At 25.6% G+C, this 25,607-nt stretch overlaps 2 protein-coding genes across 4 annotated transcripts in view; one reads left to right on the top strand and one right to left on the bottom strand.

The window, feature by feature from the left end:
- The window catches only part of LOC129609490 (glucose dehydrogenase [FAD, quinone]), a 70,257-nt gene extending 67,781 nt beyond the window's left edge, over positions 1-2,476 (bottom strand). For 2 of the 3 annotated variants that reach the window (XM_055521415.1, XM_055521417.1), the window contains exon 1: positions 1,995-2,474. The gene's annotated coding sequence lies outside the window, so the exon portion shown is untranslated. Of the gene's footprint in view, positions 1-1,994 lie in introns of all 3 variants that reach the window. The other variant, XM_055521416.1, reaches the window with a different exon arrangement.
- A 1,948-nt stretch (positions 2,477-4,424) lies between these two features.
- The window catches only part of LOC129609651 (synaptotagmin-4), a 98,752-nt gene continuing 77,569 nt past the window's right edge, over positions 4,425-25,607 (top strand). The window contains exon 1 of the mRNA XM_055521706.1: positions 4,425-5,696. Within this exon, the coding sequence (XP_055377681.1) occupies positions 5,612-5,696 (85 nt within the window). The 5' untranslated portion in view covers positions 4,425-5,611. The remainder of the gene's footprint in view (positions 5,697-25,607) is intronic.

Raw genomic sequence — 25,607 nt, 5'->3', positions numbered from 1 at the left:
CGTTTGGTAGACAGAGCAGCTTGGTAAATTAGTTTTAAAATTTAGCGAAACCGGATTAACTAAATTAATGTAGTTTAAACATAAAAGAATTATTTTTTTCACTAAGAATGTGAAAGTAAAGCTGAAAGAAATAATTTAAATCGCCTTTTCAGTTTTAGCAGTTCTTTTTTTAAATTACACTAGTGTAACTAATTGTCGCCAATATCTTGTACGTTCCCAAAAGCAACATGGTTTTAAACCCAAATAAAATGAAAAGTTAAGCTAGGTTATAGTAGCAAATATTATATAGTAAGTGCTGCCAGGATATTAGCCCCTACTAGAGTTAGAAACATTATTATTATTAATACTATTAACTTGCTAAGATTTTTCTATATTTATTTCTATTATAGTCGGCAAAATAGTTTCAAAAATTTTAACTATGTTTGTGTAAGTTTTTTTAACTATATTTGTCATAGTTTTTTTCTTACAGTTTAATATTTCTATGGCCTTGTTAAAAAATATTTTGCGCTCAAATAACTATCATAAGAATAATATTATTAATTGAACTAAATTTCAAGCAAAATAAGTAAATATCAATTTTTTACTTATTATTTTTTGATATACACAAATTTTGATTATTAAGCTACAAACTAAAATGATTATAGTGTAAATTTTTTGTGAATTTGCGTATGTATTTATTTAAATGCAAACTGTATGCGTCTATAATTATTATGGAAAATAACCGGTCTAATTTTTTGAAAAAAAAAATATCAATAAAAATTAGACACACAGTCGGATCCGTATATAAGCAACTTGTATAAAAGTAAAACTGTTCTATTAAAAAACCAAAATTGTTTTTATATATTTTTCAACATTTTGTTCGTAATTTGCACGCTTATAAGCACATCGGTGACAAGGAAAAACCGTTTATAAACCCAAATGAGTTTGTCGCATTCACCTCTTTCTTCCTTTTATTGGGGTTCTTTTATAAGCAGAGAATCACAAATTTTATTTCAAATTTAATTTTAATTTCATCTAAAAAAAACTTAGTTTTGACATAATAGTTGCCATAAATTATGATCTTTAAGCTTAAACAGGGTGATATTTCTTGAAATGTAGAAAACAAGTAATCGAAATTTGTATATCTCTTAGAAATTTTTGTTATGCTGCACTTACATGGGCATAGAAAACTGATATAAGCAAATAAAAATCGTGCAATTTTCGATGTGTTTATAAGCAGGACACACTGTGCATACAATTTAGCATACATGTAAAATATTACACTATAGCTAAGATCATAAAATATATTTTCATATTTTAAAACTTTGTAATATTTTAAATTATTTTATGAAACAATAAGGCTTTCGAAATTTGTGTACTAAGTAAATGCAAACAGTATAATAGTTTATTAATAAAATTGTAGATTTATTTTATTTAATTCCCCTGTGATCAATTAAATTTTGTAATTTCCATTTCTAATATGAAAAAAATGTATTTTAATCATAAAAATATTAACCATAAAAATTTTTGTAGCATCGCACTAAATACAAAATTATATTCTTTGCATACTTATAGTAAACGATATTAAATAAGCTGTTCTATGCCAAAATTAATTTCGTTCCAATATTCCAAATAATTTTCAATTTTTATAGGTAACTAGATATAATTATGGTACATACTCTTACTTATCTTCTACTTTAGCATGCTTTACCGCAATAATGCTGATATCTAATTTGCATTTGCTTGGTATTGCTATAACGGATTTTATCTAAGTTTTAGTATACTTTAGAAAAGTATGTTTTTCATATTTAGGAGCAAGGAAATTCAAAATAAGTAACGAAAGTCTATATAATGACGTCAACAGATTTTTCGAATCATTAATTTTCAATTAACTAACTTTTGTAAACATATTGAAATTTTAAGTACATTATGCACACACGTATGTACATACATACGCACATGCTTTCTGTAAAAATCCACACATCTTGAATTGAAAAAAATTTTAATTTTCTTACCTTTAAGTTTGTCTTTTAGTGCACCAGTTTCAATCCCTTCATTTAGAATTGTTCCAGGTTTTTTACAAAGTGAAAAAAGGTATTCCAATTCCGTTCACTTAATGTAATAAAATTTCTTGCTTATTAAAATTTTCTTTATCTATTTTTAAATTTACTTTTTATTTCGTTTAATTTTTTTTAATAAAAATTCAATAAGCAATAAAAATAATTTTTTCGTTTTTAAAATCTTCAATGAAACAACGAACAAAAAAATGAAAAAAAAAATAAGAATTAAAATAATAAAAAAGTTTGCTTAAAGTTCCCACTGTTCGTTTAATCTAATGGTCGGATACTGAGCAGTTTTCCAAGTATACCACATAAGAATTTGAATATTTTTAAGAAAAAAACAAAGCAAAAACTCAAGTTAAAAAAATTATAAAATTAGTTGAATAAAAAAAAATTTTTCATTTATAAAAACTTTTACCGATCAAAACTTGAGCTTACCGCGCTCGCTTGAAGACTAAAAGATTCTTGCAATTTACCGTACCTTTTTGTCTTCTAAATATTTGTATAAAAAAACCGAACAACTTTGTAGCAATATCAGTTATTTTAAATAATGTATGCTTTGTACAAATTTGTATGAGATTAAAATGTATAGCAACATGTTGCTTCAACATCCAAAATATTCAGATTTAGTATGAACACAAACTAAAAAATTTTTTTGCATGTGAACTTTAGTTTAAATGGTTTGAAAGAAAAAAAAGTTTGTTTTTTTCATTTGGGTTCGTGTCTTGCATATGTAAAGACTCAAATTATTTTGGTTTATATTTATTAATTTACCTGAACCAACACTAATTAAATGCCATTGACGATTTATTGAATATTAATTTGTAGCGTTTTGAATAACGATTTAAATCTGTAACAAAAATTTTTTGGATTTTGCGTTTTGATTTTCTACTATACACTAGAGTTGATTTTTAAAGAACTGGTTTAAATAATGGTCGCAAAGTTAGTTAAGCACATTTTCGATTATCTATAAATCTGCTTTATTTATTTATTGTGTGATTTTCTTTTTTAAGCGCAGACGTTGAATCTGATATTAAATCAGATTAATAAGAGTCAGAGTACATACTCATTAGAAGAAAAAAATTGAAAGAAATTTTAATCTGTAGAATTTTCGTCAAGGCTTATATTGTCATTATTTTAATGACTTTTCAAGTTTGAAGCTTCAAAATATTTTATGAACTCTTTTAAATCTGAAATTTTTTACAAAGCATGTATAGCGTGAGCAGAGATCTCTCTGAATTTCATGCACGAAAATGGGATTACATAATAAGGCACCAGAACAAAAATCTTTACCTCTGATCATTTGAAGTCAAAAACGAACACGAATATATTTTTCGAATTATCGGAACCGCTCTGAGGTAAAAATCGTTCCATATAGTAAATAAAATGAATGAATTTATAAAACAACAAATTCTAATTTTTTTTGAATAAAGAAAAAGTTACTCTTTTTTAAATGTTTTGTGTTAAATTTTTTTGTGAACATCACATACCAGTACTTTGTTAATTGCATAGAATTTCTGTTCGATTTGTGAAAAGCCATCTGTTATTGAGAAAAGAAAAAATAAAATTTCAGATTTTGCAGCTACATAACTTTACTTTTTACACAAAATATTAAACATATTGTTATTTTGATTGCATAAGAATGCGCAAACTCAACTAAAAGAAACAAATCGATTTTCCTATTCAAAATACGAGAACATATAATTCTACTTATTTCTTTGTGTATCTAGAAATGAAAAAATTTTGTAGGTTAACCAAAACATACTGCCATAGATTTCCCATTAATTTCCCTATTCTCAATAATATATGTATATACAAAATATTAAAATTTAGTTTGTTTCCTTTCTATGTTTAATATTTAATTCACAATATCAGAATAAGTTTGCTTATATTTTTTTCAATTTATAATAATTTATCATTCGGAATATCCGGGCCATTAGCATATTTCTGATTAGAAAGCGAATACAAAGCTTTAGTATATATAAATGCTAGGAACACTTTTCCTAAAACACATTTAATGTTGTAACTATATCAAAGTGAATATTTTATGATAAAATTTTATATTCTAACATTTTTTGGAGAAAAGTTTTCCAGTAGCAATTTGATTTAGAAAGAGAGTAAAACTCGAATTTTATGCTGTCAACATTTAAGTTTAGTTTCGGAAAATCGAGTGACATTATTCTTTGACAGTATACTACTGTACTGTACACATAAAAATATACTCAATATAATAGGTATATTATATTATAACTTTATCACTCTCGAATTCTAATTTTTTTTCAAACTGCAAATAGAAAAATTCACTCAAACAAAAATTCCTCTCTTTGTACGGTCAACATTTTAGTGCGGTAGCACAAACGGAAACAACAAAATGCAAAAGAGATTTCGGTGTAATTTCGTTAAGAAATGAATACAATTGCAAAAAAATACCGTATGGACAACAATAAAGCTTCAAAAAAAATGTGTAAAATTGAGTAAAAAAAAAAAACAGAACAAAAATTTTCGTGTATACGGAAATTTTTTTCCAAAGACGTCAGTCACTTTAGAATATTTGTTGTTTTTTTTGAGTATTTTTTTCTCAAATTTTCTACTATAGCTTTGTAAAGGATATTCGTGCCAACAACAAACAGTTTGTATCGTTGTACTGGTGCATTTCGACGGAGTCAATTGGAAATTTTATTTCTTTTACTATTAAAAGAAAAAAAAATTATTTAAAATAAAAATAAAATTAATAAAGTAAAAACAAAACAAATATTAAAAAATTTTTGAGTATTTTAAATAATAAAAAACGAACAGGGAAAAAATGAAAAACTTTATTGTAAAAATCAAAATGGACATAATGTCCGCCATTAAATCTTAAAACAAAAACAAAAAAAAAAGGGAAAAAGAGTTTTTTTTTTTGCAAGATTTGCAAAAGTTGGGTAAATTTTCGATTTTTATTTAATTTTTGTTGAAGTTAAAAAATATTATTAAAAAAACGCAATAAAAGAAAAAATAAACGATTTAGTAAAAGAAATTTGGATTTTCAATAAACTAAGACAAAAAAATAATTACAAGAGTTTTCATAATTAAATAATTAAAAATTTACAAAGATTTAGAAAAATTTTTAAAGGTTAAAAAATTTTTCTTGGTGTGAGTGTTTTTTAATTTTTTTAATTTTCTTTTTCTTCTGTTTCTATTTTTTTCTTGTTAGTTTTTTTTTTTGCGTACGTTAAGTTTTCCCATAAAATAACTGTGTAAAAACGATATAACAACAAAACAAAACCCCCTACTTTAAATTTATGTTGTTAAAATCAAAATAATAATCAAATAATTTAAATTTGCTTTCATAATTAATAAATAAATTTAAATGAAAAACCAATTTCGTATTTGTAAAAGCATAAGAAAAATCATTACCTAGGATAATCGTTTAAACAGGGGGAACACAAAACGGTTGAACAAGAAAAAAAACGTTTAAAAAAATCAAATAAATCCCATTCAAAGTGGATAATAAACAGTTAGTCTGGAAAACAGAAAAGAATAATAAGAATCAATTATACTTATACCAGCTGAATTCAGGCAACAACAATAGAATGGATAGCTCCAATACCAAAATGGAGGACCATTTCAAAAACGAAAATTTACATGTTTTCAATCATGGATTCTTTTCTGAATTTCGTAAGTACTTATTCACATACATATATGTATATATATACTATTTTATAGATCGTAATGTTTCTTGTTTAGAAAAAATATTGAAAATTTCGTTTTAAAATATTAAATACAATTAAAATATTATATTCATTTAGATTTATGTGTATACAAATATATACTAAAATACATTTTATATGTCCATATACGAATATATATTATATAAGTATACCGAATACAAATACTATTAAAATGAATTTATTTATACAATATCTGTAACTATATATACAATATATATAATAAGAGTTTACTTTGTAAATTCGTCAGTACTTGTATATAGCAAAATTATATAATATGTATGATTGCGATATTATGTATATAAAATGGTAAATAACAAACAAAAATATTTTACATACACAAACATCGTATATAATTATATAGAAATTATGTGCAATACTAAAATTTAAGTAGGAATTTTTATTTCTGTATACTTTGTAAATTTTACTTATATTTTTTAATTACTTGATACACATATGATATACATGCATATACTCGTATATACAGTCATTAAGATCTAACATTGTTTTCATTTCTAATAATTAAATCATAGATTAAAATTTAATATTTTTAATAATTTTACACGCAGTATTACATGGTATTTAAATAATACTGTTATATAAACTGTTATATATACTTGTATATACTGTTGAGTATAAATTATTGTTGGTAAAGGTACATGACTAATATTTTACAATTTATTATAATAAGTAATAAATATACTTATAAAAATATAAAAAAATAATACCGGTTAATCTTGATATTTTAAATTTACTGCATATGAAAAGTAAAAATCTGTGAATGGCATGAAAGTAAAATTATACCCATATATTAAAGAAAATTTAATATTAAATTGAATTATTAAATTCAAAATATTTCACAAGACGATTAACGCTTAAGAAACCGAGAAAACCTAAAGCATGCTGTAGTGGGCGGTAGTTTATAAATATACACTTAGGTAGATGCGTTCCAGGGAAATCCGCATATAAAAAAATCGCACAAAAAAGACATACATTCGCATATGCAAAATGATAGATACGTTCCATTTATTAAAAAAATCGCATAGAACCTAAATAATGTTTTAAAATGCACCAAAAATCGCATAAAAGAAGATTTATAAATAATTAAATTTAAATTTTTTTTCATCATATTTTAATAAATGGCACATCTGTATGTTAATAACAAAAACAAAACTTAATATGTAAAAAACATAAACAAAACTTCATTTAAAATCACATTAAGAATGTTTTCATCATTATTCGCTGTCTGATAATGTGCGAACTCGTTTGTGGATTGATGCAAGATCACTTTCATCACTTTAAGATAAAATTACGTCTTCAGATCTACATGGTAATGCTTCTTTAGGAACTTCAGTGATTTGTCTTTCTTTGACAAGGTAGTCAATTATCAAGCTGTGATGGTTTAACTAGTTCTTTGTAGAGTTCTTTGTAGCCAGACATACAGAATTTCAGATTACGTTGGAGTTTTAAGACGCGTTCTACATCATTATTACTTTGAATAAAAAATTTTTCCAATTTACCGGAAAGTTGAAGTCTTTCCCGAAGTAATTTTTCGTCCAGTGGAGTATTCTTATTCGTTTTCAGAAAAAGTGAATCATCAAAAAAAATTAAATTTCGAAATTCGAATAAATTTTTTTTTCTTGCACCGCATAACTCTAAAACGGCATAAAAAGAGAGCGAAGTGTACATGTAAATCAATGTTTATATAAATATTATATTATGTAGATATGAAAAAAGAGTACTTAAATGGAAATTCAAACTAAATTTTGAATGTATCAAATAAAAAGTGAATCTTAAATCACGATTTACACAGCCAAACATTGTTCATGAACTGGTAAAAGTTAAAATGTGCTTTGTTTGATTCAAAAAGTGTAATGCCCATTAAGTTTATGGCACCAATTTCACTTAAAGGAAATATTTAATTTGCTTATAAAATATAGAAAGAATTTCATAAATTTTATCTAAACTACAATTTTCTTTCCATTTTCAAAAAATATCGCCTAATGAGTAGAACCATTGGGAAATAATTTTCGTTATAGAGCATACTAAATATTATGTAGTTCTAGTCCCTAAAATTTATGCAATACTTTTTATTTTTTGAAATTATTTGTGCCATTAATAAAATTTTAAATTAATTATTGCATAAGTAGTTAATTGACCTACTGAAAGGAACTTCGTTTTTGAATGCTTGCACTTTAAAGTTGATTTGAAATTACCTTTAAAGTTTATTAAATTTTTTAAAAATCTTTCTCAATTTTTTTTTTCAGTTATTTTCAATTTAAGTTCTTTTCGAAAAACCTCAATCATCTTAATTTTGATTTAGCCAATATACAAAGTGATTCAGAAATCTATACAACAACGTATACCATTGTTTAGAAGATCGAAAATGGTTAAAACTTTTGTTACGGGCTGGGTTGACACCTTAAGAATTTCTGAGTTCCAGGGATTTGAACGAATTTTCACAAAATGTTCACTTATGCAAGTTTTTTGGATTGTAACTTTTATTCTCAAAAAGATAGGAACTTTAAACAAACACTTTCAGAAAGGCCTAGTAAAAAACTTAAAATAGACATGCTGGTTGATGCTGCATTTTATGTTCGGAATACCAAGCATTCAGATTGTAGGGAAAATCAAATTTTTCCCTTGATTTTGTCAGTTTTTTCTAGCTAGATAATTTCGTAAGAAATTTTTTGAAGTCTTGAAATTTTTGAGGATTTTGCCCAGCTGCTTAAACTTTAATTTAAGTCCTTAAAAAAATTTTTTATGGTACAGAAGATGTAGCATTATCAACTACCATTCATTTTTAGCACTTTTCCAAAAATTTTTTGAAAAAAAGTGCTTATTAGTTTCACTCTGTCCGTCTATCCGTCCGTCCGTCCGTCAGTCCGTCCGTCCGTCCGTCCGTCCGTGGACACTTTTTTTGTTTACAAAACGTTTACACCCTTGAAGATAGAAAGCTGAAATTTAATACGTCCATAGATCTTTACTAGAAACTTATTTCCGTTGAACAAAATTTTTACCTATCTCCTCCCCTCTAAAAGTTATACCCTCCCAAAACCCTAAAAATGGCCTTTCTTAAATATTTGTTGCAATGAAACCATAAGCATTTTTGAAATTTTGCAAACGAAGAAAGTCAGTGGCTTGCTTCCTCTAGCGCTGTATACTATAGTTAAACTTTAGAAAAACAAAATGGCCGTTCAAATTTACCGTTATATCAAGTCCTTTTTTTTTCCAAATTTTTGATGTCGTTTTTCTTCTAGACCCCAGACTGTAGGAGCTTGAAATTTTAGAAGAAAATTCGTTTCCTTCTCCACTCCCTCTCAAGTTATCGCTTCTTGAATTTTGTAAAAATTTGTAAAATTTAAAATCATTTTTCGTTTGAAGAAAATTTTTTTCCTTCTCCACCCCCTCTCAAGTTATCGCTTCTTGAATTTTGTAATATTTGAATTTTCGACACCTTATATTTCCGAAACCGCAAGCTTTTTCGAATTTCTATAAACTCAAAAAGCTAACGGTAAATTCCATGACTTTAAAAAATATAATTATTTTTCTTAACTCGCACAATTAAACCTTAAAACCGAGCATTATGTTAACCTCACTTTATATTAATTTTTGCTTTATTTTAAAGACTGCATAAATCGTTCATCCTAAATATATGCAATCCTAGAAATAGTTTTGTATATAAATGAAAATAATTTTAATAGTGTGATAGCTATACATAGACTGTATTTGTTGACATGTGTGATAGCTATACATAGACTGTAGACTTTTTGAAGGGAAAAGTGCTACAATACAAACCATTGGTTTGACCCAACTTTATTGATGACAAGAGTCACTCAAAAAAACAGTTGGCATTTTTAAGAGCCATTATGCTCTAAAATTATAACCCATCAGAATTTTAATGTTTTTATTGAAATGGAAACAAATAATAACAAAATTGAAACGAAATTTTATACAAACTTTTAATTTGAAGAACACAAATTGATTTTAAAAAATTTGAAATTTTTGAAAAGAAAAACTAGAATTTTCATTTTGAAAAAAAAAAAAAAAATCTAGTAATCAAAAAATTTTTTTCGAAACTTTTCTTGGTAAAAAAATTGATAGGTTTTTAATTTTTGCCAATTTTTATAAGAAATGGTACCTATATGGTTTGAAATTTTTAAATGCATTTTTCTCAGATTGGGTGCAATTTAAAAATTTGAAAAAAATATTTTCGAAATCTAGACACCATTTGGAATCTGAAATTATTAAAATTATCCAGATGGAGCGAATTTTCAAAGTCATGCCGTATAAATTTTGACATTTATTTTAATAGAAAAAAAATTTTTTAATAGGAAAATTTAATTTTTTTGAACAAAATGGAGTTTTTAAATGGTATGGTTTTAACATTATGAAGCTAATAAATAATTAAAAAATAAGTTAATAGGATTAATAAATTTTAAACATATTTCTAGAAAAACTGAAATTGGTGTACAGTTGATGCAACTGAAGAGGTGTTCCAGTAAAACAATTAATTTAAAATTTGCGATTGAATGGAAATAGATTTGAAAGAAGAAAAACATAAATGTTTTCAGAATTAGGTGAATGTTATAGGAAAATTTGGTGCTTGTTTTGAGAAATTTGTCAAATTTTTGGATAAAGAATTCGTATTTTTCCAAATATTTTGATAGAGGAATATTAAATTGAATTTAATTTTAGTTTTACCAACATCTAGTTTGGTTTTAATTGAATTTGTTGCCACAATGTTTGGGGTTTTTGTACTATATCTTCTGTACCATAAAAATTTTTTAATATTCGAGGGCTCAAATTAAAGTTTAAGCAGCTGGGAAAAATTCTTTAAAAAAAATTTTAAGATTTCAAAAAGCTTTTTACGAAATTATCTAGCTAGAAAAAATGCTCGATCTTCTAACCAATTATATATGATGTTGTATAGCTTTCTGAATCACCCTGTATATATACATATACATATATATCTATACATTTATAGCAAAATTTTTGTTGTATTATGTTATTTATGAAATTACTACTTCGCCTGAAAAAATTTCTTTTTTAAATCATGCGCAGTTGAATATATGCAATTTATAATTATTTGTTTTCGGAAAATTTTAAATCTGTTTTTAATTTCATGCTTTAAGTTGGTACTAAATATTTATTCATATTATTAATTTGTGAAACTTCTTGATTTACTTAACTTTGTTCGTAAAATAACTTTTATAGAAATGAGTTTTTTTTCATACAAAATCAACATTTTTATTGCTTCTGAAGCTTTCTTTGAAAAAGAATTAATAGTTTAGAAAAGTTGTCGTCTAATTAAACAAAAATCAACTTGCATAATGCAACCTTTGAAATTTCAATTTTTCTTTTTGCTAATAAATATTAGTTGTACCATAGTTACATTAATGTTTAGCATTTTTACAAAGAAATTTGAAAAAAAAAAGCTTATTAATTTCATGTTTACAAAAACAGCTCTCCCCCCTCTAAAAGTTATAACCCCTAAAATATCTAAAAATTTCGAATTTTTCAAACGTAAGAGAGCGATATAGCATTATTGATCACTAAAAAGACAAAATGGCTGCTAAAATGAACCTTCACCTGAAACTGATTTTTTTAAATTTTTGATGTCATTTTGCTTCCATACAAAAGGTAGAAAGAATATGAAATTTAAATAGCTTTTAGGTGTGAGTAAGTAATTTATTTTGTTAGAAAAAATATTTTTCCACCTCCATCTCCTCACAGGTTATCGCCACTAAAAATTTGTAAAAATTGATTTTTTTGCACCTTATATTTCCGAAATTGCATGTTTTTCCTAATTTCTAAAAATGAAGAAAGCTAACGCTAAATGCCAACCAAAAACGTAATTATCTTAACTCACGCAACTAACCCTTGAATTCGACCATTATGTTAACCGCTCTTTCAACTTTCGTTTTGCGTCATTCTTTTAGCGTCATCCATGAAAGTAATTTTAATAATGTAGTATTTTTACTCGATGAAGGGAAAAGTGCTACTTTACAAACCATTGGTTTGACCCAATTTTATTAAAGTATTCATTTATAAATGCTAGAAATATCAAAATTAAAAAATTCTATTTGAAATTTCAATGTTTTTTTTTTCGTAACTGGTTCTGATCTTTTTGGGTTTAAGCAAAATTTTAAAATTATATGAATGAATATTAGATAAATTCAAGAGCAGACAAAAAAGCTCTTATGATATTTTGAGCCATTTATTTTAATCCATTTTGATTCAGTTCAAAATGGATTTTTTCTAAAAATGAAGAAATGTATAAAATCTATTTTTGTATAAAATAATTTAACTATGCATACTTGAATAAAATAAAATACACATATGAGCAATCATCAAAATTTTTGTCTTAAAGCGGAAGTTCTCACATCCTCATTAGGGTTTGAGATATTGATTGCTCAATATTATACTAATACCAGAGCAGTATTCAATAACCAATACTAATAGATTAAATACTATAGATTAAATATCAGAGCGATAGCTAATATACTTTTCAGATGTATCAGTTATTGCAATTTTTATATTACCCAGATATTAGATGAGTAAATGAAAATAATGATTGAATAATTATTATCAGTTTTACTTTTTCTTAAGAACTTTATTGGCATCCCCTAACACTTTTATAAAATTTTATTTGAAAAATAAGTTAATCTTTGAAGAATATTAAATAATAATCAAATTTTTATTATTTTCACAATAACCATAACTATAACAATATATATCGTGTAGGAATTTTCCCTAAATTTACGGGAAAATTTTTCATGTTATCCTACTTTATAATTCGTTTGCTAAAGATTTTATCGTCATAAAAAAGAAAAAAAAACAGATGTGGTCAACGCATAACCGACCCGCAAAGTGCATTCTCCGGTTGGCAAACGATTATAAGATTGTCCTTTAAAAATTTCTTTCAAATCTTAATGACGCTGATAAGCTTTCGTCAATATGCCTAAAAAAATTGAAACTTGGTTCTTATTGAAATGTGAAATAGTAGTTATTGTTCTTGGCTACTTCATGCTATACAAATCAACTTTAGTTACTTCAGGTAGGGAACAGAACTCAAATATTAGTAAAAGTCCAGTTATTTGATAAAAAATCCTAATATCTAATTTATCTGTTCATACCATAATAAAGGTACATTTCTCTGGACTTGACGTATAGTGAAAGTTAATTCAGCCAAAAATTTTTATAAAAATCTGTTCATTCAAAGTTGACGTAACCCACAAGCACCAGACATATAGGCTGATAGAGCAGCATCTCGCAAAAACTAGTTTATTTACGTTTTCTAACAATGAAACAGTGCATTTTCACCGAAAACTCGGCATAAAAAATTTGGTATCATCACATAACCTCCCTTGATGTATTCAATGCGGTGGCTAATAAATTCGTTCATAAAACGAGGGTGATAAAATATTATTTTTTTAATTAATAAATTTTGGTTAACAGTTTCATTATATATGAACTAAAAAGAATTTAATTAACAAATATAGTTTTATATAAAAAATTAATAAATAATTATTTTCTATATTAATTGAAAAATGATATATGTGTTATATTTATATACATACTGTTGTTTATGTAATTTAATTCTAATTCGCAATTAAATTGTAATAATAATAAATTTCCACAAAATTTAGTCCAAAATTAGAATAGCATTGTGTATGTATGTCTAAATATTCATCCACGTTGTCATAAAATATTTATATTAATTTATATACATATATGTATGTATATATATAGAAAGGTTTTAATTCATACTCTTACTTATAATTATCTTACTTTATATAATTTGATTATACACATATAAATATTTTATATATGTATCTATGTGGCTTTTGTAATATAAAAATAATCAAACTTAAATTAAAATTGCACCCTCACAAGAAGATTTCTAAATTCTCTGATTTCGAAAAATTTATTATAAATTTAACACCCCCATCAAAAAAATTTGATTAATTTGCCACACTTATCTATTTGGTTTTGATCCTTATTGGGTCGACAGTTTGTCAATCAACTAAAAAAATAACTTAATCATATCTGGGAACTACTAAGTTTAAAACATTCAAATTTTGCAGTTTTATACCTCACTTTAGATCATCAATAAAAAGTTTAGGACGATTTTGAAGATGACGATAATATTTTGGAGGTTTCGTTTTTAATACCTTTCCAAAAAAAAAATTCGAAAACGAATGCGATTTGAGTGCGAATTAGTTTCATTCTGTCTGACTGCCCGTAGACATGTTTACAAAACTTTTAAATCCTTGAAGATTGAAATCTGAAGTTTCATATATATAGGTAGATCTTTACGAAAAACTTATTTCCGTAGTAGAAAACCTTTACCATCTCCCCCTCCCCCCCCCCCAGAAGTTATACTCCCTAAACGCCTTAAAAATGCCATTTTTGGCAAGTCATTGTAGGGAAACCAAAAGTATTTTTCAAATTTTGTAATTTTTGAAATCGTTTTTTTTTTCGTAGATCAGGGGTTGTAGGAGCCTGAAATTTCAACAGCTTTTCAATATTAATAAATAGTTCATTTCGTTGGAAGATATTTTCTTTCCACCTCCACCCCCTCTCAAATTATCTATGAATGCAGAAAGTTAACGGTAAATGTCATGCTATCACAAAATATAATTTTTTTTTTAACTCGGACAATTAATCCTTAAATTCGAGCATTATGTTAACGCCTCATGCAATTTTTTTTTGCTTCATCCTAAATATATGCAATCTGTGAAATTTTTTCGTAGTAGTTTTAATAATGTGGTACACAGATTGCTTTTAAAAGCAGTATTTTTACTTGTTGAAGGAACAAGTACTACACACAAACCATTGGTTTGATCCAACTTCATTCAATCCTACCTCTAGTACTGCTCGTAAGGGTAATATTAAAAAAAGAAAGTGCGTGTCAAATTTGAGTAAAATTATATTTTGACTGTTGAACACTAAAAAGATCTTTAAGTAACAATAGGGAAACAGCGTCAGAAACTACCTGACCGTGAAACTATTTAGCTATTTGTTTCTATATGTTTATTGCGTTAATTTAGTAAAAGTTTCCATCTTAAAATGTTTTATTTTTCGTTTATTTTATATTTTAGATATGTTGCACAACTTGCTTGTGGTACTAATTGAAATATTTTTATTCATTTATCTGTATGACAACATTTTAAGGACAAAATATTGTAATCTTGTGTTTTTAACTTTTTACTCTTTTTAAATTATTTTTAGAAATAATTAAATTATTTTTAATTTTCATTATTGTTGAATTCCCGGTAAATAATTATTTTTGTTTAGATAAACCAAGTATTTTGTTCTGAGAGAATTTATTTTTATTTTAACAAGGTATTTTATCATACAATTTATATAACAGTATAATCATAACAGTATACATATCATGTTTATGCAATTAAAAATATAAGTTAATTGAATGTTAAGTAAAAATAAAATTAATTCAAGTTCTCATGTCAATGATTTTTTGGTTAAAGTAAAAATAAAAACCAAGGACTATTTTTAAACGCTCATTTTAATATAGAATCTCAATACTGATTGCGGGTTAAATAAGTGCGCAAAGAGAAGTGTTGTACATTGCATTAGAAATTTTTCCGTTGAATGTACAAAGATTTTTCTATATAGTTTAGAAAAATGACATGGTACATCACAAACATCTTATTTTGCAATAAATGTCATTAACCATTTTGTATTTCTATGCAACGGAAAAATTTAATTTATTTGATGCATGTTAAAAAGTGGGAGGACCTAAAATAATTTTACAAGTTTAAATTGAATTTTATCTCCCTCGGAGAAGTCCCCATTACAATTTACTAGTATAAATTTATAAACTTTAATGGGTATTGAAAATTTTTAGTGAAACTGAATTTTTAGTTTTAGAATTTCATATTATGTACTTGAAAACTTAAAATGTGAACGTCCATTAATATGCAAAAGTAACACTAAATTGACTTATTCACTATCACCAATACAATTTTGATTTCTGAATAAAGCAATTTTCCATTTGATCCATGTATACTGACGTTTTTTTCAATTTTTCGGAATCTAAGCAATTAATTTTCTTGAAATCTCTATGACAATATGACTTAGTATTTCTAAGTATATTGCTATAGAGTATTTACTTAGTATTTTTTAGCCACTTAGCTTTTCAAAGAAATCAGGCACTAGCAACTTACATAACTTATTTACATTGTTGCGCTTGTTTAGAGCAGTAATCCACAGATTTCTTTATAATTCGAGATTTTGATAGAAGCTGCTAAAAAAAAGAACTAGAATATTTTTTGTGGTGATCCATTTTAAAAATCGAACTTTAGCTAGGAGTTGATTTTAGAATTTAATCTATACGGAACTAATTATGCATTTCTGATATTAAAATATTGCAAAATTACAACGAAACCACAGAAAGTGAACTTTTACTAAGAAACAAATTTAAATTTTTGGTGGTACTTTAACAAGGAGATTTCACAAAATAAGAATGAATAAATACGAACGGATTTTAATAAAATGGAATGGAGAATAAATAAGAAGTATATATTCACATAGTAATTCATTATTTGTGGAGCCGTTTTGAATTAATGAGTTTATGAAGGCATGTAATTTGGGTTTTTATAACAATTATGTTTGAGTTATTATTAACATACCCTGCTAATTTGTGCCTATTTGAAAAGCCGGATAACCTCGTAGAGAAAACAAAAAAATCTTACCTGGTACAGATAATATAAAAATCAATTATTGAATTGAAGTCAATATTTATTAATTTATAAAATATTTAATTTAAAGTCATCTATATTAAGCTAATTAAATTTCAATTATATAAGCATAAAATAAACTTTAGCTCATCTAATTTAGGTCATTTTTATAATTCACAAAATTCAATTACATACTTATAAGCTTATATCGTTATGTCTTCATTTTAAACATTTTAATGGGAACATTTAATTATTTTGTATAGTGCAAGTATTGTATATCTGTACAAAGTAAATTTTGTACAACTGCAATTACTTACACAATTATACGTTTAATATATGTATAACATACACTTTTCTGATTATAATAGGTTCTTAAAACAAAATCCATTAAATGTTATAATCTTAGGATGTATAGTATATTTCTCACAGTTTATAAACCTTTAATATTAATACTGCACACTTAAAATATAAATATCGAGATAACATAGATATATAACATTGTCACACACAAGCCAGCATCTGCTATATTCTCGTACGTGTACGCTCAAGTACATAATGTGTATATTTGCTCAATATATAATTTTATATATGTACTTCTAATGTCCCTTCTATTGAAGCATATTTAAAAATCATTAATTTCTTTTACGAGGATAATAAAATATTGTGACTAAGTCAACAGAAATAAAACACATATAAAATGAGAACATATTATACATGTATGAATTTATACAGAGTGTTTGAGAGTTTATCGTATATTCTTGAAGCTATAATCTTGGAGAAATGAATATTTATTTGCGAAAAATCTATCATTTTTGGTGGTAGATTCTAATTAGGCGCCATAATCCTGAAATTTTAAAATCGTATTTCATATTAAGTAAACTTTTACTTAAAAATAGCATAATTTTTACTTCAAGTACAATACCTAATTAGTTAATAATTCGGCAAAATTACCAAATAAAAAATTGAAAAAGGCCGCGAAAATAAATTTGACTTTTCACTTAAAATTAATCTCCTCACGTCAGTGACATGGTTAAGTATCGAGCTTTTTATAGGCGTTAAACAGAGCAAAATTTTTAGAAATCAAATTTGGGTCTTATTAATTAGTAGAGGAATGCGAGTGAAGAAAATGTATCCTATTATATATTTGAGTAGGCCAGCTTCTATCATCGTACTTCTGGAATACTATCGAATCTTAGACACTCTACACATGCATCGTTTTTGTATTTGTATTACAAAATTTTTTTGGCATATGGTTCTTATAATTTACATTTACACAAAAGTATAAAATTGAGCTCCTTTTTTTAATATCTGTTTTTTTTTAATCTAAGATTTTCGTTTCATTTATGTCATATATTTTTTTTCTAAGGTTGACTTGTTTTAAAGAATTAAGTTGTCAAATCTTTATTTATATTTACTGTAATAAACAAATATCAAGTCTTCCAAAGTGTATTTTTATCTTGATAAAGCTCTACATTTTTATTTTTAATTTTTATATTAAGATTTTTCATTTGCATTATTAAAAAGTATGGTAAGTAACTGGTTGTTGAGTCTACCATGTAATAAAGTAATTTAACATTGCTGTTTAGAGATTTTTATTACACTTTAAATTTCCTACATAAATTCAAAAATTAATTATTTCAAAATGAACAAGAAAATTTCGTGTTTTACACAGATGTTGCCCAAAAATATGCAATATTTGCATTGCTAAAAGATTTATTATGACATGATGTTTTAAGTCCCACATTATTGTGTTTTTCATTCATTTTTAAACAATTATTTTTCAATTTAGCAGGGAAAAAATAAAAATCTGTATAATATAAGAGGCAAGAAAAGTTTAAAATCTTGCTAATTAAACACAATTATTTTTGCAGCGATAATATTATTGCGAATTCTATGTGTAATAAGCTGTTTTCGTAGTCCAAACATAAGTGTTTATCATTTTGATAATAGTCATTTCTCAGGGATGAGAAATAGAACCTGAATTTTACAAATACAGAAATATAAATTTTACAACTTCTTTTTGCTGTTAAATTGATAATTTTATATTTAATATGAATATTCAGGAGATCCCATTCTGCCCCACTGTTTATAACGCATCTCAGTATGTCTATTGCGACAAAATGCTAAATTACTAATGAATATGATGTTTAATTTTAATTTAATTAAATTTTTATACAAGCTTTAAGTATACGTTTCCTCTTAGATATATACAAGAGAATTATAATTAAGTGATGATTAAATTAGCCTATCTGGTTAAACCAGACTATACTCGTTTTAGATTTTAATGGAACAATAAAAATTATATAAGATTTGTTTTTATGTCTAACGCTCTAGTGTTATCAAAAATGTGCTAAATAAATTTTAGTCTTGGATAATAGAAAGGTTGCAATTCATATTAACTCTTATAATTTTTAAACTAATTTTGAATGCAGCAGAAAAACATAAAAGAAATTTAAATCATTCAATGCTCGTCACACATCCTTTAAATTTTCGTGTATACTATTGTTCTATGAGTATATGTATTTGTACATGTACATACAAACAAGAATTTTCCTGCATTCATACAAGCTAACAAAAAAGAATTGGTGTGTTTAACATTGGTATGGTTTAGGTATATTTAACATTGAAAACATTTTGAAATACGTTGTATACACTCAATATATATACAACGCATATACAGTGGCTTCCCAAATATATGAAACACAAAATATTTTCCGTCATGTTTTAAACGTCCATTTTGATAGTTTTCAAACTGAATATTTTATGTTTTCTGGCAATTTTTGTAAACGAACTTTTATAGGGGTTATGTCAGTAAAATTAGACATTTTATGTTGCCACACTTAGATTAGACCGCATTGTGTATACAATAAGATAGGTTATGTGATGGCACCAAATTTTGGATGTCGAATTTTCGGTGGGAACGCACTCTTCGATGGTAGGGAAGTGTAAATAAACTATTTTTAGCAACATGACAGTCTGTCGGTCTGTGTGTACAAGCGTATATCTTAAGTTGGGTTGAACTGATTTTGATGTAAGTTTATTTCGGCTATGTCACGAATTGATCAACTTTGCGGATATACCAAGCCTCGGGAATTGGACTTTTTAACGGGCCTGTTTTACATTTTTATTCATTTTGAAAAAAATAATCAATCGATTATATTAAAATTTAGTATTTAAATTCGAGGTATTAAAACAATGAATCTTTAAATTTTGTGAAAAGATCAGGACTCGGAAACTGATTTGGGGGTCGATTTTACATTTTTTACCATATCTACTTAACTGATAGATAGAATTTCTTGAAATTTAATATTTCAGTAATAGTTGCTACCAGAAGTTCCTGACGAACTTTTCGTATAATTCGGACAGCACAAAATGAAACTGTGCTAAGAGAAAAATTCACATTTTTCTAGGTATGCTAAGTTAAAGCTTTATAGTGTCTTTAATATTGTAAAGAAGTGTTTTAAAACGCATTGTCATAGCCTTCTGGAAGTTTTTACTAATCTAGACATTGCGGTAGATTGTATGCTGACCACATCAGATTTTTTATTTTGAAATGTATATAGGTACAGTAGTACACATGAAAACTTATTTATGTTTTACATTCTTCTCTTGTATAACAAAGTTAAGAAATAAAATGTAGGTATGTTTATATATTTCTTAACAATAAAAGTTTCACATGCATACAAACAAACATATAATAAAATGCATACATGCATATTTTGTTTGACGCATAATTTATGTGATGCTGATAAAAGTTAGGTTATAACCTTTAAATCTAATAAAATTTTCAAATGAAATTTTTACTATAGCAATGCAATTTCTAGATCACATTCATAAAAAAATAAAAAAAAAATTGAATTAAAAGAATTTTCTTTTGTAGATTTTTTTTCTCTTTTATTATTTTATTTTTATGTTATTTAAGTGGATAAGGCTTTTTATACATGTTATATAATTTAAAGCAAACCGATAACATTGCAGATTTTTTTTAAATAAATATGCTACACATATAAAGAAAATTGACAATAGTACACTATATTGTTGCTCTTTCACTCGTAACATACAGAAGATGTTATTTTTGTAAATATTTTATTTCTTTTTCTTTTAATAAAGCATTCATGACTCATATGTAGTGTTTTTCGTTTCAAAGAAACTATCAATTATTATTTAAAATCTAATTGGGTACTTTTGATTAAGTTTTCTTTATAAAATCAAAATGAAAATCATATCTTGTATTGTGATTTTCATTCGATTTATCCAATGAAATTAGCTGGAAAAATCTATATTTTCATTGAGGTTTCATAGGACAATATTTATTACAAGTTGGTTAAACCTGCTATGCAGTCAAAGTGATTATACGCTAAAAAGTACAAATCGGTTCAGCCGAACTTAAGATACACGCGTGCACATACAGACCGACAGACCGGCAGGTTGCTAAAAATAGTTTATTTACACTTCCCTACCATGGAGAAGTGCGTTCCCACCGAAAACTCGGTATGCAAAAATATAGAAGATGCTGGCTTGAGTGTGACAATGTAATATGTCTATGCTATCTCAACTATCTAGGTTTATACAACAACATATACAATTGGTTAGAAAATAGAAAATGTGCAAAGCTTTTGTTCCGGACTGGGTGCCGGATCTCAAGTGTTTCTGAGTTCCAGGGGCTTTATTACGAATTATCACGAAATTTTTACTTATCCAAGTTTTTTGGATTATAACTTCCATTCTGGAAAAGATAGGAACTTCAAAAAATAGTTTCTAAAAAGGTCTAGTAAAGAACTTAAAATAGAAATGCTGCTTGATTCTGTATTTAATGTACCTTCGGAAATACCAAGCATTCGAACTTTAGGGAAAATCAAATTTTTCCTTTGTTTAATTTTTTAAGGTTTTTCTAACTGGATAATTTCGTAAGAAATTTTTTTAAACCTTGAAATTTTTTTTATAGAATTTTTCCCAGCTGCTTAATCTTTAATTTAAGCCCTCGAATATTAAAAAATTTTTATGGTACAGAAGATATAGTACAAAACCCACAAACATTTTGAGCAACAAATTCAATTAAAATCAAAACAGATGTTGATAAAACTAAAATTAAATTCAATTCAATATTCCTTTATCAAAAATTTGGAAAAATACGAATTCTTTATCCAAAAATTCGACAAACTTCTCAAAACAAACACCAAATTTTCCTGTAACATTCACCTAATTCTGGAAAAATTAATGTTTTTCTCCTTTCAAATCTATTTCCATTCAATCGCATGTTTTAAATTGGAACACCTCTTCAGTTGCATCAACTGTACACCAATTTCAGTTTTTCTAGAAATATGTTTAAAATTTATTAATCCCATTAACTTAACTTTTAATTATCTATTAGCTTCATAATGTTAAAACCATACCATTTAAAAACTCCATTTTGTTCAAAAAAATTAAATTTTCCTATTAAAAAATTTTTTTTCAAAATGTCAAAATTTGTATGGCATCTCTTTAAAAATTCGCTCCATCTGGATAATTTTATTAATTTCAGATGCCAAATGGTGTCTAGATTTCGAAAATATTTTTTTCAAATTTTTAAATTGCACCCAATCTGAGAAAAATGCATTTAAAAATTTCAAACCATATAGGTACCATTTTTTACAAAATTTGGCAAAAATTAAAAACCTATCAATTTTTTTTACCAAGAAAAGTTTCGAAAAAAATTTTTTGATTACTAGATTTTTTTTTTGTTTTTCCCAATACAAAATTCTAGTTTTTTTTTTCAAAAATTTCAAATTTCTTTTGAATCAATTTTTGTTTTTCAAATTAAAAGTTTGTATAAAATTTCGTTTCAATTATTTGTTAAAATTTTAATCAAAGCATCAAAATTCAGTTGGTTTACCCATTTCAATCTTCAATCCAATGAAGGTGTATATTTCCAACTAACCATATAGTTCAGAAGACTCCTTTAGAACTGAAAAATTATGAATGAAATTCAAAAATGTGGAATAAATTTGATAATATTATACCGTGAATTACAATATGCGTTTATTATTTATTGTTAATTTTATTATAATAATATAAACAAAATTGTTAATTGTGGATATGTATGTATTTAATGGGTATATATACAGAAGATTATGTTACTATGGTTGAATATACTTCTTTTTTTTAAAGAAATTAATATAATGTACTAAGACAATGTGATATTATTTAGAAATGAATACTAAGTATTGTTTATTATTCCGTGTCTACCTTAACACAAATACACAAATACACAATACGCCTTTATTTTACCTTTAATATTACAAATAAATATTTTTATAAATAATTTGGAAATAATCAATAAACAAATATTATTGAGTAAGGTTAAATGAGTAAGGTTAAAATATAGTCAATGTGATTATTTATTTACCACATGTTGAGATGGATATTTAACCAGTATGATGACATTATGTGGTAACATTAAGGATATGAAATTATACTCATATACGTAATGTATATAATTAATGTATGTATTAATGTATGTAATATACATAATGTTTTGTTTTACTTTATTTATTTTTGTTTTTATAAATATAGGTATGTATCATTATTGTTATTAATGTTTTAACAATTAAGGTTAAAATTGATAAAAAAAAGAAAATCGTGACAAAAATTTTATTAAGGTTCATTTTTGTGTTTTGGTTTTTTGGGGTATGAGTTGGGTAAACTGTACGTACTGTATATACATACGAAAAAATGAATGTGTACATTGAAAATTCTAGAAAATATTAAAATCAAATGTCAAAATTGTACCGTAGGTTTTACTTTCAATATTTACTGAGAACAAAATGAAGCACATATATCACATTTATATATGGACCGTTCATTTTGGGCAGTAATCGGATCCGTATGGAAAAAAGAAAATTAGATATGATTTTTCATTTGCATAAAAATTGTAATTTTATCAATTATTTCGGATACTAATGTAAATAAACCTAAATATTTAGAAAAAAAAAATAATTTGCAAGTGCACAAACTTTATGACTTGCAATATTGAAATGATGACATCAATTTTTTCTAAAGTAGATAATTTCCGTCAAATAATACAGTTTAGTGAAAATACCGAGTTTATCTAAAAATATAAAACCATATTTTTTATGACTTTTTCTTTTAATATCGTAAGTAGTTCTCTCATTGCATACTTTTATTATTATAGTACAATTTAAAAGCATTGACAAAATGTTTGAAAAAAATGATTTAAGACGAATTTTGAATAAAAAAATTAGTCAAGTTTTTGAATAAAACAATTAATTTTTGAGAGGAAGGCATTTCCAATAAAATCTTTGGAGTTATAGAAATTTGAACATGGTGACATTTTCAAAGAAATAGACTTTTTAAAAAAAGTTAGGCATGGCTAGTTTTATAAGACAAAAATTTGGAAAACAGCATTTAAAACTTCAGACTTGCATAAGAAAAAATAGTTTTAAGAGCAAAATAGCTTAATATTTGGAAGTAAATGGCTGTCAATTTCAAATTGTATTTCTTCTGGAAGAAACATTTATTTCTTCTTTTTTTAAATAAATCAATCTTAAATATTAAAATTGTACAAAAATGTGCAATAGCAATTAAATAAATAACCAAGGCAGTCAACATATAAAAACAGGCTATGCAAAATAATGTTATTTATAATCCTTAGAAATCTGTTCGAACAAATTCACTCACAAATTTTCGTGATTTTAGTTGTGTATTATTTAAAATTTCACTTCTTGCCTATTCATTTCATATGCATATATGTGCGAATGTATGTAATCCTTACATATTTTCTCTAAATAAATAAATCTTCAGTTTCAGATAGGTCAATGAACACTGTGTAAGTATAGTATATGTGCATATCTGTGGTGTGTAATAACATAAATGTATACTGCACTTATTGCATTGCATATTATATTTCTTACATAAAATATGCAATTCAAAGCATAAGTACAACTTCATGTTCAACAACGTATAGATTATTGGGTCACTATAAATATTATGAAGCGTATATTAAAATTTCAAAGAAAATACTTTGAATTAATAACATACTTTAAGAACTCGTTATATATTACGTGTAAAATTATTGTAATATTGATGTAAGTGTTAATAGAAGTACACGCATGTTCTATTCTCAAATATACTAAAATATACATGGGAACATATTACAATATACCCATTTATACACATATATTCTAGAGAAAATCAAATAGACGAGGAAATGACGAAAATATAAAAGGAAGATATGCACATAAAATTGAAAATTAGGAACGATGTTTCAGATTTGTGTTTTTCTGTTTTACCTTTGTATAATTTTCAAAGCAACATGTTAAAGAAAGTTATGACGTTCTCTTCAAATGTTGTTGCTTCCTGTTATTATTTGCGTTTTATTTTTTAATTTTTTTTATACTTACGCAAATAATATACTAAGAGACATGTTAAGTGTGTTAATTTGATTTTTAATATTAAATGTACGTCATGAGAAAAAATTTTTGATCTTGATATTATAAATTAAATTTAATAGAACTAAAGAAAAAAATATTTTATTTTTGGGCCATAAGGCCAGCTGTCGGGGCAAAAAACTTATAATAAGCCTTGATAAAATTTCAACCGAATTTTTATGTCAGTTATTTCAAATTATTATGTGTTCGTTTTTATTCGGAGAACTTCCATTACAAATAAATCTTCACCATCTACATGAGGCCCGTTTTCAATAGTATGAGATTTCAAGAAGAAGACGATATCAAGGCAATTCGCATAATAAAAACTTTTGTAATTTTAATTAAAATAGTGCATAATCTAATTCATTCCTGGCACTGATGCTCAAAAACAATATGTAACCCAATATTAGTAACGCAGTAGATTGCAATCTCTTTTTATTTGAGTTTATACAAGTTCAATAACTTGTCTCGCCTCGATCCCGCATTTGAATATTGTTCTCTCGTTTTGCGGTTTTGAAAAAATGGTGAATGAGTGCAAATTTTGTTAAATATTAATTGGAAACACTGATGTACATATTCAATTTCAGGAACATATCTTATCGTTTAGACAAATTTAAACCACTTTTCCATAAAAAAAAACTGTTATACTTTTCAATTTTTAAACTATTTTATTTTCTTTAATATTATTTCAGTTATCTACGATGTTATATGTATATATATAAAGCTAAA

Source organism: Condylostylus longicornis, unplaced genomic scaffold, assembly GCF_029603195.1.
Source record: "Condylostylus longicornis isolate FDR11 unplaced genomic scaffold, ASM2960319v2 ptg000040l, whole genome shotgun sequence".
In the NCBI taxonomy this organism is placed as follows: domain Eukaryota; kingdom Metazoa; phylum Arthropoda; class Insecta; order Diptera; family Dolichopodidae; genus Condylostylus; species Condylostylus longicornis.
This window is presented reverse-complemented; position numbering and strand designations above follow the sequence as displayed.